This window comes from Leptonychotes weddellii, chromosome 1 (genome assembly GCF_054177405.1).
Source record: "Leptonychotes weddellii isolate Sample4059 chromosome 1, ASM5417740v2, whole genome shotgun sequence".
Classification (NCBI taxonomy): domain Eukaryota; kingdom Metazoa; phylum Chordata; class Mammalia; order Carnivora; family Phocidae; genus Leptonychotes; species Leptonychotes weddellii.
This window is the reverse complement of record NC_138369.1, coordinates 6150721-6161907: the sequence shown is the minus strand read 5'-3', so window position 1 is coordinate 6161907 and position 11187 is coordinate 6150721. Positions and strand designations below refer to the sequence as shown.

General features: G+C 47.9%; 1 protein-coding gene across 1 annotated transcript; it reads left to right on the top strand.

The window, feature by feature from the left end:
• Positions 1-336: 336 nt before the first annotated feature.
• On the top strand, positions 337-10535 carry LOC145720201 (DNA (cytosine-5)-methyltransferase 1-like). The gene is made up of 5 exons (XM_081812424.1): positions 337-695; positions 8485-8521; positions 9229-9336; positions 9527-9746; positions 10363-10535. The coding sequence occupies exons 1-5, from the start codon at positions 460-462 to the stop codon at positions 10518-10520; spliced, it is 759 nt and encodes a 252-aa protein (XP_081668550.1). The 5' UTR covers positions 337-459; the 3' UTR covers positions 10521-10535.
• Positions 10536-11187: the final 652 nt, after the last annotated feature.

Here is an 11187-nt window from a genome sequence, read left to right as displayed (position 1 = left end):
CCCAACACCGTTTGAAGAGACTATCCTTTCTCTAAGCTCTGGTGCTTTTTTAAACACACAGGCTGTGGAAGTGGCCTGGGCCTCACCACACTGGGAGATCCTTGATGCTAGCTGCATAGTTGGTGTGTCCTCAAGATTTTCTGCGATTTTTCAGCTTTTTAAAGATGAAACGGAGGCTGGGTCCAAATGACCTATCCAAGGTCACTGTAATGAGCATATAGATGGAGTTCAAGTCCTCAGTTACAATCCCAAGAGCCCACAAGCTGGAGCCCTGTGGGGATGCTCCTTGTTTTATGTCCAGCATGCTCCGAAGAATGAATGAATGAACCTCTCAGGCAAGGCTCCCAGCAAACAGCGGAGCTTGGACGAGCCCACAACTCCACGCGGGGGTGTGCGCCCATCTCGCGCCTGCGCGGCCCCTGTGCTCGACTTGCTCCACTCTATCTGCCTGCACATGGTATGACCTCTCTCCCCATGGTACGTCCCGCCTTCCCCCACGTCGGGGCCGAGATGGTACAGGCCGCCTCAGCTCGCCGCCCCTCCCCATCGGTTTCCGCGCGAAAAGCCAGGGCTGCCTCTGCCGCCGGCGCCGCCGTCTCTGCTGCAGTTTCCAAAATGCCTGCCCGCACTGCCCCGGCCCGGGTGCCCACGCTGGCCTCCCGAGCCATCTCCCTGCCCGATGATGTCCGTAGGCGGTAGGTGCTGCGGGAGTCTGTGAACTTGGGCCGGGGGATGGGGTGGGGTGGGGTGGGGAAGTGGCACGGCGTTGGGGGTGGGGGGTTGCTTCCCCTCTTGGTAGCCGGTGGCTGCTGCTGACAGACGGACGCGCATGCGCGGGACGGCGCGGCGGCGGTTGGCGCGGGCAGGGTGGTACTTCCGGTCGCGCGCACCCCTGGCCGTTTGGCGCCAAAATGGGCCGAGGCCCCTCACAGTTCCCTGGTGACTAGAAACTTGGGGTCACTTCTGATCTCGAAGTAGAGCGAGCTTTGGGTTCTCATCGGGGATCCCCTGCCTGGAGGAGCCACAGGCCTGGCTCCTGCCGCCAGTCTGGTCGCGCAGGAAGTGGGCAGCCCGCGGCCTCAGGACACCCCTCGGCCCGGGCACTTCGGCCTCTACTTCCGGTGCCCGGCCTGCTTGGGGGGTCGAGCTGGTCCGGTCCCTGGGGTTATTTTGGGGGCCCCCCTTGGTACCCCCAGCAGCGCATCCCGATGGCGGCCTCCAGAGACAGACGTCGCCGCTCGGGGCCCGGGCGCGGCCGGCTCAGGTTTGCGACCCCCGTCTTCCCTGGGGGGCTTCCTTCATCTCGGACTGCTGGGGAAGTCGCATTCTGGAAGGAACTCTCACCATGCCGCGCAGGACCGGGGCTCGGGCAGCATGAAGGCTGAATGGTCCTTTCCAGTAAATCTGTGCCTGTGAGCCACGGGCGTCAAGGAAGCCTTGCTAGGGAGAACTGGCTGCAGTTTCTTGTGTGTGTGTGTGTGTGTGTGGGCGCGCGCGCGCGAGTGACACAAGTGGCCGCGGGTTGTGTGTGTGCCACACAAGTGGCCGTGTGTGTGCGCGCGCTTCACACAAGTGGCCGCAGTTTCATGTGTGCGCGTGTGTTGCACAGCAGATAGTGTCGGGACTGGCTGTAGCAATTCTGTGCAGGTGGGTCGTGGGCAAGAATACTGGGCCCCTATTTGTGAAGGGCACCAATTTCACTCCTGAAAATCGGCACTCCTTGGAACTCTAGTCACTGGAGCCTTGACCAGGCGTGAACGCCTCAGCTGGATTTGTGAGCTGGTTTTGCCATTTCCCTATTTCCCTGTGCTTGTTTCCTTTGGTTGTGCCAGGCTAGTCTTTTGGGCTTTTGGAGTTGGGAGTGTGTGTGTGTGTGTGTGTGTGTGTATGTATGGGGGGGTGGTATTTGGGGCTCCCTACCTGAACCTTAAACAGGTTCAGACTACTTCTTAATCACAGAGGGGGTGTGTCCTGCTGAAGAATCCCTATCTGTATCCTCCCAGGATAGGACTTGAAATGGAATTACGGAAGTCCCTGGCTTGGTGATGTTAGACCCAACAGAGATGTTTGAGCCCATCCTTCTTTACTCTGATGGTGAGAACTCTCATCTCCACTGGCTTGTTTGACCTTGGGCAGGTGTCATAAACAAGCTGTAGCTGTGGACTACATTAACATGGGCTTTAAACTGACACTGGATGAAATGAGAATATGCCTAGCACATAAAGGCCCACATGTTAGCATTGTTATTGGCTAATCTAGCTTTCCTCAGTTCTGCCAATCAGTCACTAATCGTATAAAACACTTGACATTTTCTCATTTAATCCTCAAGAGTTCTTAAGAGTGGATGCTGTAGGAGTTCGCTATGAGGAAGCAAGGATTCCTGCTGATGTCTGCTTCTTGCCAAAACCTTTCCTTCCAACTAGGGTTTTTGAACAGGCCACTGGCTTAGGGGTTTTCTTGGGCCAGTGCAAGTGTTTGGCTGCTCTTGGGTGAGTTCATCCACCATTAACCCTAGGTTCCATATTACTTTGAACTAGAATTGCCTACTGTAGGTACAGAGTTTTGGGTTTCTGATTTAGACTATGGGGCAGACATTGAAATTGTCTGCTTATGGGACTTTCAACATCTTTTCTTACATTTTGAATTTCAGTGTACAAGATACATAAACATGGCATTCAACACTCCCTTAAACTTAGATTTGTAAATAGAGGTATAACTTCTTGATCTATGAAAATTAGAGGAGTATAACTTATAACACAAGAGGTACTTAAGTCCAGTAGAATACTCTAGGAACAAAACTAGGCCTGGTCCTCATGGATTTCTGTCACTTTTGCTAACTTGTCTATATATGTCAGCTTTTTTTTAAACACGTAGTTCCATTAGATATGTAGTAATACCAGAAAGTATTTTCAGTGTTTGGGTTTTTAAGTCTTTAACTTTGTTTTTGAAGTATAATATGCCCCAAATCTAAAAATTATGCCTTTCAGGACAAGCTACATTTTTCCACTTATATTTCTTACTCTGCCCAAGCCACCATTTGTACAAAGCGATAAGTCCCTCACTGGTCTTCCTGTTGCTACTCGGGTCTTTTCTATAAGTGGAAACTGTGATCCTCTTACAAAAGTTGGATCTGATGGTTTCCTTGCCCCACACGCTGCCGGGTGCACTGGTCCTGAAGTCCAGAATCCCTGTCCAGTTGCCGGATTCATCCTGCGCTCTTCTCACAAGGCATAACAAACCTTAGGTTCTCAGGGCCTGAGACCATGCAGAGTGGCCAGTGTGACGCTGAGTTCTATCTACCCCTTCCCTAAGTTGACTACTATCCATTTATCCTTAAGACTGTGCTCAGAAAGACCATCTCTTTTCCCCATAACAGGAAGGGTGTTGAATTCTGCTCGAGCACCCTGCATGTTGCCTTTGCAACCCTGGAGTTGATGGTGATTTGTTTGCCTTATTTGCTGTATCTGTAGCTTGGTTAGAGTAGACTGAGAGGCACGCATGCCAGACTTTCCCCTTTAATGAAACCTGGATTCAAACACAGATTGTAGCAGCCTCCTTTGTACAACTCTGATTAGCCTAAGTAATTGTGACAGCTTTTTTTTTTAAAGATTTTATTTATTTATTTATTTATTTGAGAGAGAGAGAATGAGAGACAGCACGAGAAGGAAGAGGGCAGAGGGGGATGCAAACCCCCCGCTGAGCAGGGAGCCCGATGTGGGACTCGATCCCAGGACTCCAGGATCATGACCTGAGCCGAAGGCAGTTGCTTAACCAACTGAGCCACCCAGGCGCCCTGTGACAGCTTTTTTAACTGCTAGCTGTTTTGTGATTAAACTGGGTTCCAGGTTCTTAGCTCTAGTTCCATCGCTCTAACTGATTGGGTATTGAAGAGGGCAAAACTGACTCTTCTATTTCTCCCCTGCAGGAGTATTCTAGAGGTGCAGACTACTGGGGTTCAAATTCCTTCCTACCATAGCTGTAGGGCTAAGTTGTTTAACTTCATGGTTTCTTTTTTCTTTCCTTTTTTTTTTTTTTATTTTTGAGAGACAGCCTCGAGAGCACGCACAAGGGGGGGTGCAGAGGGAGAAGCAGACTCCCTGCTGAACAAGGAGCCCGATGTGGATTCCATCCTAGGACTCTGGGATCATGACCTGAGCCGAAGGCAGACGCTTGACTGACTGAGCCACCCAGGCGCCCCAACTCTTGGTGTTTTATCTGTAAAATGGAATGGTGTTGCCCATTCCGCTTGGGCGTTATGAAGACCAATTAAGCTGATACGTGTGAATGTGGTAGAGCAGCCCCTGCAAGAAAACCTGTGCTACTTATCACATGGTCAGCTGTATGTTTCATTTCCATTAGGGGAGCATAATTTAGAGTAGCAACATGCAGATCTGCTACTGAGGCAGGTGTTAATAGAGCAGTGTATGCCATGTAGAGATGATGTATATTCCTGCTTATCATTCCAACCTTCATCTTTGGCTTCTTGTAGAACGGTCTGGACTTGTTCCTTCTGCTGCCACCTTCGCTTTTGTGCTCGGTATCCAGTCCTACTCTTGATCAGGCATTCTTCTCTAGGATTGAGGTGGTGTTCTAGCCTCTTTCATCTCAGTATCTAGCTTTTTAATCCTTTTTATCCTTGGCTTCTGTGATGGTGTTTACTACCAGGGAGCCCCTCTCTTCCCTGATATTCCCCTCACTCCCCCGCAATCATTTTCTTTCATTCCTGGACCCTTATCTCTTCTAGTCCTAGGACTTGCAGCAGTTGGGCCTATCACCTGGACAGGACTAACTCCAGTTTTGATGTCTCTCAGGAGAGCCAGTTTTAATTTCTAGCTGCTGAATAGCCATCTAGTGCTACTGAGCTACTGTTCACTGAAATGTCACTCTTCACACTCATGGCCTGTTTACTTTTTCCCTACAAAAATGTTCTGGATTTCTGATACTGCATTAGTTTTTAATTGCATCCATAACAAATTATCTTAGTGGTTTAAATAGAACCTAAATCTGTTTTAACAATTCTGTAGGTCAGAAATCTGGTATGGGTCTCGCTGGATGAAATAGTGTTAGCAGGCTGCATTCCTTTCTGGAGGCTCTAGGGGAGAATGTTTCTTCACTCTTTCAAATTGTTGGCAGAATTCAGTTCCTTGTGGTTGTAAGACTGAGGTCTCTCTTCTCTTGCTGGCTCTAACCATGCCCAGCTTCTGGAGATGATGTATCCTTTGGCTCACGGCCCACTGCCTCCATATTTAAAGTCAGTAAAGCTAGTTCTCATGTCCCATCTCTCTCTCACCCTTCTTTAGTCACATCTCTTGAAATGCAGCTGGGAAGTTTTTTTGCTTTTAAGGATTTAAGTGATTAGATTGGGCCCACCTGGCTAATCCAGGATAATCTGCCCATCTCAAGGGCTATAACCTTAATCACATCTGCAGAGTCTCTTTTACCAGTAAGGCAACATATTCACAGGTTCTGGGGGATTAGGGCATGGACATCTCTTTTTGGGAAGGGCTCATTATCCTGCCTACCACAGATATCCTCTCAGATAGCCCTACCCCATCTGCCGTGTAGCCAGTTACAAGAGGCAGAGTTAATGAAGTTTTGTAACTTCTCTAGCGTGGTTTCCATTCCTGCTAAATCATATTACAGACCAGCATTTCTAGTTTAGGGTGTTAAAGAGTGATTTAACATCTTGTAATCTCTTCCTGTCTAGTCGACATAATGTATTTTTGCCAGATTAATTTTCCTAAAACATGGCTCTGATGTCTTGGTTACCTCCTCCCCGCGGCCCCCCTTCCCCTCCTCCCCCCGCCCTGCCATGATTCCTTCAGTGGTTTAACTATGGAACAAGATCAATTTTTTAGCCTGAAGTTATTGACCTCCCTCAGACTGGCACCCAGCCTGACTTGTGTGGGTTTCTTGGGTGTACTGAGCCAGCTCCCCACTGGACTGCTCCTGTTTTCGGCAGCTCCCCTGCTCCATTCCCACTGAGCTCTCTACTCCTCTGGGCTAGTCCTTCCTGATGCTTTTTATACCCTTGCTCTTCAGAAGCCCTCAGGTTTGAACTGTATTTGCTTTATTCCTTCAGTTATGCTTTATTTCCCTTATAGGACTGTTTGAGGGAAGCAACTAGAAATGAATCATGGGATCTTGGGCCGGAATGGGAGCTAAGGTTTTATCTCGTTATAACATGGCTGTTGTTCTGAGTGCCCTGCCTGGTCCTTCATGTCTGTTTCTAATCCTCCTGGCTCTGAATGTAAAGCAGATGTGAGGTGGTATCATCCTCAGTTTTACCGGGGAAGGGATGGACTCTTGGGAAGTGCACTGACCAGCCTCCTCCCTGTCACACTTCTGGCTCCTCAGTGCCTGCCCTGGGCTCCGACCCTCCTCTCTGGGGCCAGGCAGGTTACAGTCCATCTTCACAGGGCAAGACATTTTAGGTATTCTGAAGAGTTTATTTTGTTCCTCTCTGCCAGACTAAACAATCCCAATTCATGGAAGGGGTTGACAGAATTTGTGCCCAGATGTAGTTGTCAGCATTGTGAAAAGGGTACTTTGATGGGCTTCATAGTCAGCTGAGCATTGTCCTTAACACCTGAGGTAACCTCAGGATCAAGGGGCCGTGTTTTTGCCATGGTTTTGTAAGTAGAGTGACTGAGAAGTCCGATGTGAGGCTCCTGGAGCAGCATGTGTGTGTGTCTGGCTGTGCATACAGAGTTCTGCAGCTATTCTCATCTGGCTCTCCCGGACCTGAGTTACTTCGAGGGTAGAGTGACTTTGAAGGCGTTACATGTACTCTGTGTGTGTATAATATATAGTATATACTACCACTGTGTCTGCAGTCAGAGTCTTCTATAGAAAGACCTTTCCTGACCACCCAGGTCAGAAGGTCCCTGCCTGGCGGTCCCTGCATCCCATTACCCAGCTCGTTGCCTAGAATAGGGCTTGGCGTACAATAGGTACCTACAGATGTGGGGATCAAAGCTAGAGGCAGGGCCCACATGCACTCAGAGCAGCCTCTGTGACATTAGTCCAGCAAAGCCTATTGCTTGCATTCCTGGTTTTGCTGCTCACACTTGCTCTTTGGAAAAACCAGCCTGGGAGAGCTCTGTTCTTACCCTTTTGGCTAGTGATAACGGAGTACGTTGTCTGTATGGATGCTGGGTGCGAGGCTTCAGAGACGGTAGAGGCCCAGTCCCTGCCCAGGGCACTTCTTCTCCAGTGACTGATGCTAACCCAGCTGGTTAGACTTGTTCTCCCTGCACTGTCCACAGTTGGCCCCCAGCCTAGGAACCACAGCTTGTCCACTCATCTCCCTTTCCTCGGTGTCTTCTGCTCTTGTTCCTTGATTCTCCCCACCCCCCCAAAAAAAGGCAAGACACTAATCTTCAATGATCAAATCAGGCTGTGCTTTTCCAGCCAAACTCAAGACAGTTCTGTACTCCTGAAGGATTAGGTCTAAACATTCCAAAGGAAGAGCTCTCTGGTGAGGTGCCAGCCAATAACTCTTCTCACTTCTGTCAACCCTGAGTGTGGGTACTCCCTGCTGCACCAGATGCCTTTACTTCCCTTTTGTTGTTGTGTTTTTTTAAGTAGGCTCCATGCCCAGCGTGAAGCGCAGTGTGGGACTTGAACACACGACCCTAAGATCAAGACCTGAGCTGAGACCAAGAGCAGGATGCTTAAGTGACGGAGCCACTCAGACACCCCTACTTCCCTTTCTTATGTTCCTCATTAGAATGCTGCTACCCCGCACCCTAGCCTTTGGGAATGTTAGCTGGCTGTTCCCCACTGCATCTTATGACCCTGGCCCATTCCTTCTAACACTGGCCACGCTGTGCTGTGCCCTTTCATGGGGTCTTGCCAGACCAACTGGGGGAAGACCACCTGTAAGTCATTTAACAGGCGGACCCCAACTATATGGCCTGCCTCCATTTTCCTAGTTCCTTTGCAAATAATACTGTTATAGAGCTCCTCTGTTCTCTCACTATCAGAAAAACTGCACCCTAAAGGGTGGTGGGTGAGGGGGGAAGACCTCATTCAGATTGCAAATGACTTCTTAATGACTACTACAGGCATTATAGTAGGATTTCTAGCTCAGGGGTAGTAGAAAACCACCGTGGTGTTTTCTTGTTTGTTTGTCTTTTCCCTAACACTCCTACATGTCAAATTTATTTCCAAAGTTCTTTAAAACTGTGGTTTTAGGGACACCGGGGTGGCTCAGTCAGTTAAGTGGCTGCCTTTGGCTCAGGTCATGATCCCAGGGTCCTGGGATCGAGTCCCGCATCAGGCTCCTTGCCCAGCGGGGAGCCTGCTTCTCCTTCTGCCTGCCGCTCTCCCTGCTTGTGCACTCGCTCGCTCGCGCGCTCTCTCTCTGACAAATAAATAAAATCTTAAAACCAGTTTTTGGTTTTTTTGTTCGTTTGTTTTTTTAGTCTTAGAGTAAACAGTTGCATAATTGCCTTTCTTTCTCCTGTTTTCTTCCCACAGGCTCAAAGATTTGGAAAGAGATAGCCTAACAGAAAAGGTAATCTCCACCTTAAATTTTATTGCCAAATGTTACTATTTGACAGATACTTTGTGGCTCATAAAAAGTTTAAGTGGAATCAGCTTTTTTCCATAGTTTTTTTTTTTTAATAAGATTTTAGAGAGTGTGCATGTGTGCAAGTGGGGGGGGGCGGTGCAGAGGAATCTTCAAGCAGATGCCCCGCTTAGTGCAGAGCCTGACATGGGGCTTGATCACACGACCGAGGAAATCATGAGCTTTGCTGAAACCAAGAGTCGGACATTCAACCGACTGAACTACTCAGGCACCCCAGCTTTTTTCCATAGTTTTGAGGATAACTTAGATATTATTCTTAATGTTCTGTGTTAACGTGCTGCTAATCTCTTGGTAACTCATTGATAAGTTTCCCAGTCTAGGTTCCACACCATCAATTCTTAATTGTAACTTGTCCTGGTCACCCTTCTCAAAGGCAGTTTTTTTCTAGTACACCGTTATGTGTCTCTATCCCACCTCCTAATCTTCCCGTATTTCACCACCCTGGAGATGGTGTGATGTGATCTTAAGGGAAACATCACAAACGTGTCTTGTGAATATTCAGTTTTTCAGGCTGAGTCAGCATTGCCTGCCATTCAGTTGGTATTTCGTGGCCAGGCAGCTTAATTTTCTGTGTATTAGTCCATTAGTGATGTGGGAGTCTGGGGACATCTAAACCTATATTCTTCCCTTAGGAATGTGTGAAGGAGAAACTGAATCTCCTGCATGAATTTCTGCAAACAGAAATAAAGAATCAGTTATGTGACTTGGAAACCAAATTACATAAAGAGGAATTATCAGAGGTAAGTCAGTTCTCAGCATCCTGGCGTCTAGAAAACGTCTCCTCCCATGTAACCCGTGTGACCAGGGACGCAGAATCATCCCCAGCTCTCCTTGTTACCCAGTAGTTATAAAGGACGTGCGTGTTTCCTTATTCTCTTACTGCCGCTTGTTTACATTCACTGCTACTTAAATTATCCTTTCCTGCTATAGGAGGGCTACCTGGCTAAAGTCAAATCCCTTTTAAATAAAGATTTATCCTTGGAGAACGGAGCGCATGCCTTCAGTCGGGAAGTGAATGGATGTCTAGGAAACGGCAGCCAGACAAGCGGTGAGGACCGCAGAGCGGGAATGGCAGAGGAAAACAAATCCCCCAGACCCGTTTCCAAAATCTCCATCCCCAGGAGAAGCAAGTCCGATGGAGAGACCAAGTGTAAGACCACTTATTTAATCTTGGGGGAGATTAGCTGTCTTGTGACATGGTACCAGACTGGGAGCCATAGGTCCCCCTGGGGTAGTACCTCCTGGTTTGTTTCTTGTGAATACTTCCTAACTAGCTTAGCTGTAGATACTTCTTCAGATTTGTTCTTTGACCAAGTGTAGAGTAGGAGATCCCAAAACAGCTTAAATTGATGATGTATAAGGTAAGAGGAGGTATTAATACTATTTCTAAGTTATATGCCTATATAAGCTAAATGTATAGACTCCTTTGTAGTCAAAGTAACTCTTCTGGAATTTTTAAAACACATAAGAGTGTGGGACTTGAGCGCAGGTCCAGTTCTTGGACACTTCATCTTTTGATGATATAAGAGGAGGTTGTCTCCTTCTCTGGTTCAGGCTTTGGCCCCTCAAATAAGAGCTCCAATAACATGGCTCTGCAAATTGGCAGGTGCTAATTGCTACCTTTATCAAGACTCTTGTTGGTTCGAACAAGAAGAGAAGGTACTTAATCTTCAGAACCTGATTCTCTGCACTAGCTTGGTAAAATGCTTAAGAACTACACTTTGTGAACTCTTTTATTCATAGTGGCTTTTTTTTTCTTTAAACAGCTGAAGCTTCTTCTAGCCCCAGGATTACAAGGCAAACTACCAGGCAGACCACCATCCTATCTCATTTCTCGAGGGGGTCAGTATATAATGAATTGACAGCCATCTTTTTTCAGGGCAAACTGTTTTTGGTAAACAGGAGTGGAATTAATAGGGTATAACTTAGCAATTTTGAGTTCCACATTGCATAGGTTTTCATCTTGCAGTTTTCTTCATTAAACACCAATGAAGAGCATTTCTCAACACCTGTATTCTTACTCTTCTGGGAACGTTCAAATATATACAAAACTAGCCATGATAGTAAAATGAACCTCCCCCCTGCCCCCCCGCAGGTACCTGTCACCCAGTGTCAACAGCTATCAGCTGGCCATCTTTTCATCTGTACCCCCATAAACTCTCTCCCAACTGGATTATTTTGAAACCCCTCCCAGACATGTCATTTTGTATATTTCCTTTTTTTTTTTTTTTAAGATTTATTTGGCAGAGAGAGAGTACAAGCAGGGAGAGGGAGAAGCAGACTCCCCCGCTGAGCAGGGAGCCTGATGCAGGGAGAGGGGCAGAGGGAGAAGGAGAAGCAGGCTCCTGGCTGAGTAGGGAGCCCAATGCCGGGCTCGATCCCAGGACCCTGGGATCATGACCCGAGCTGAAGGCAGACGCTTAGCCAACTGAGCCACCCAGGTGCCCCTTCAGTATATTTCTTTTTTTTTTTTTTTAAAGATTTTATTTATTTATTTGACAGAGAGAGAGAGCGAGAGCAGGAACACAAGCAGGGGGAGTGGGAGAGCGAGAAGCAGGCTTCCTGCCGAGCAGGGAGCCCGATGTGGGACT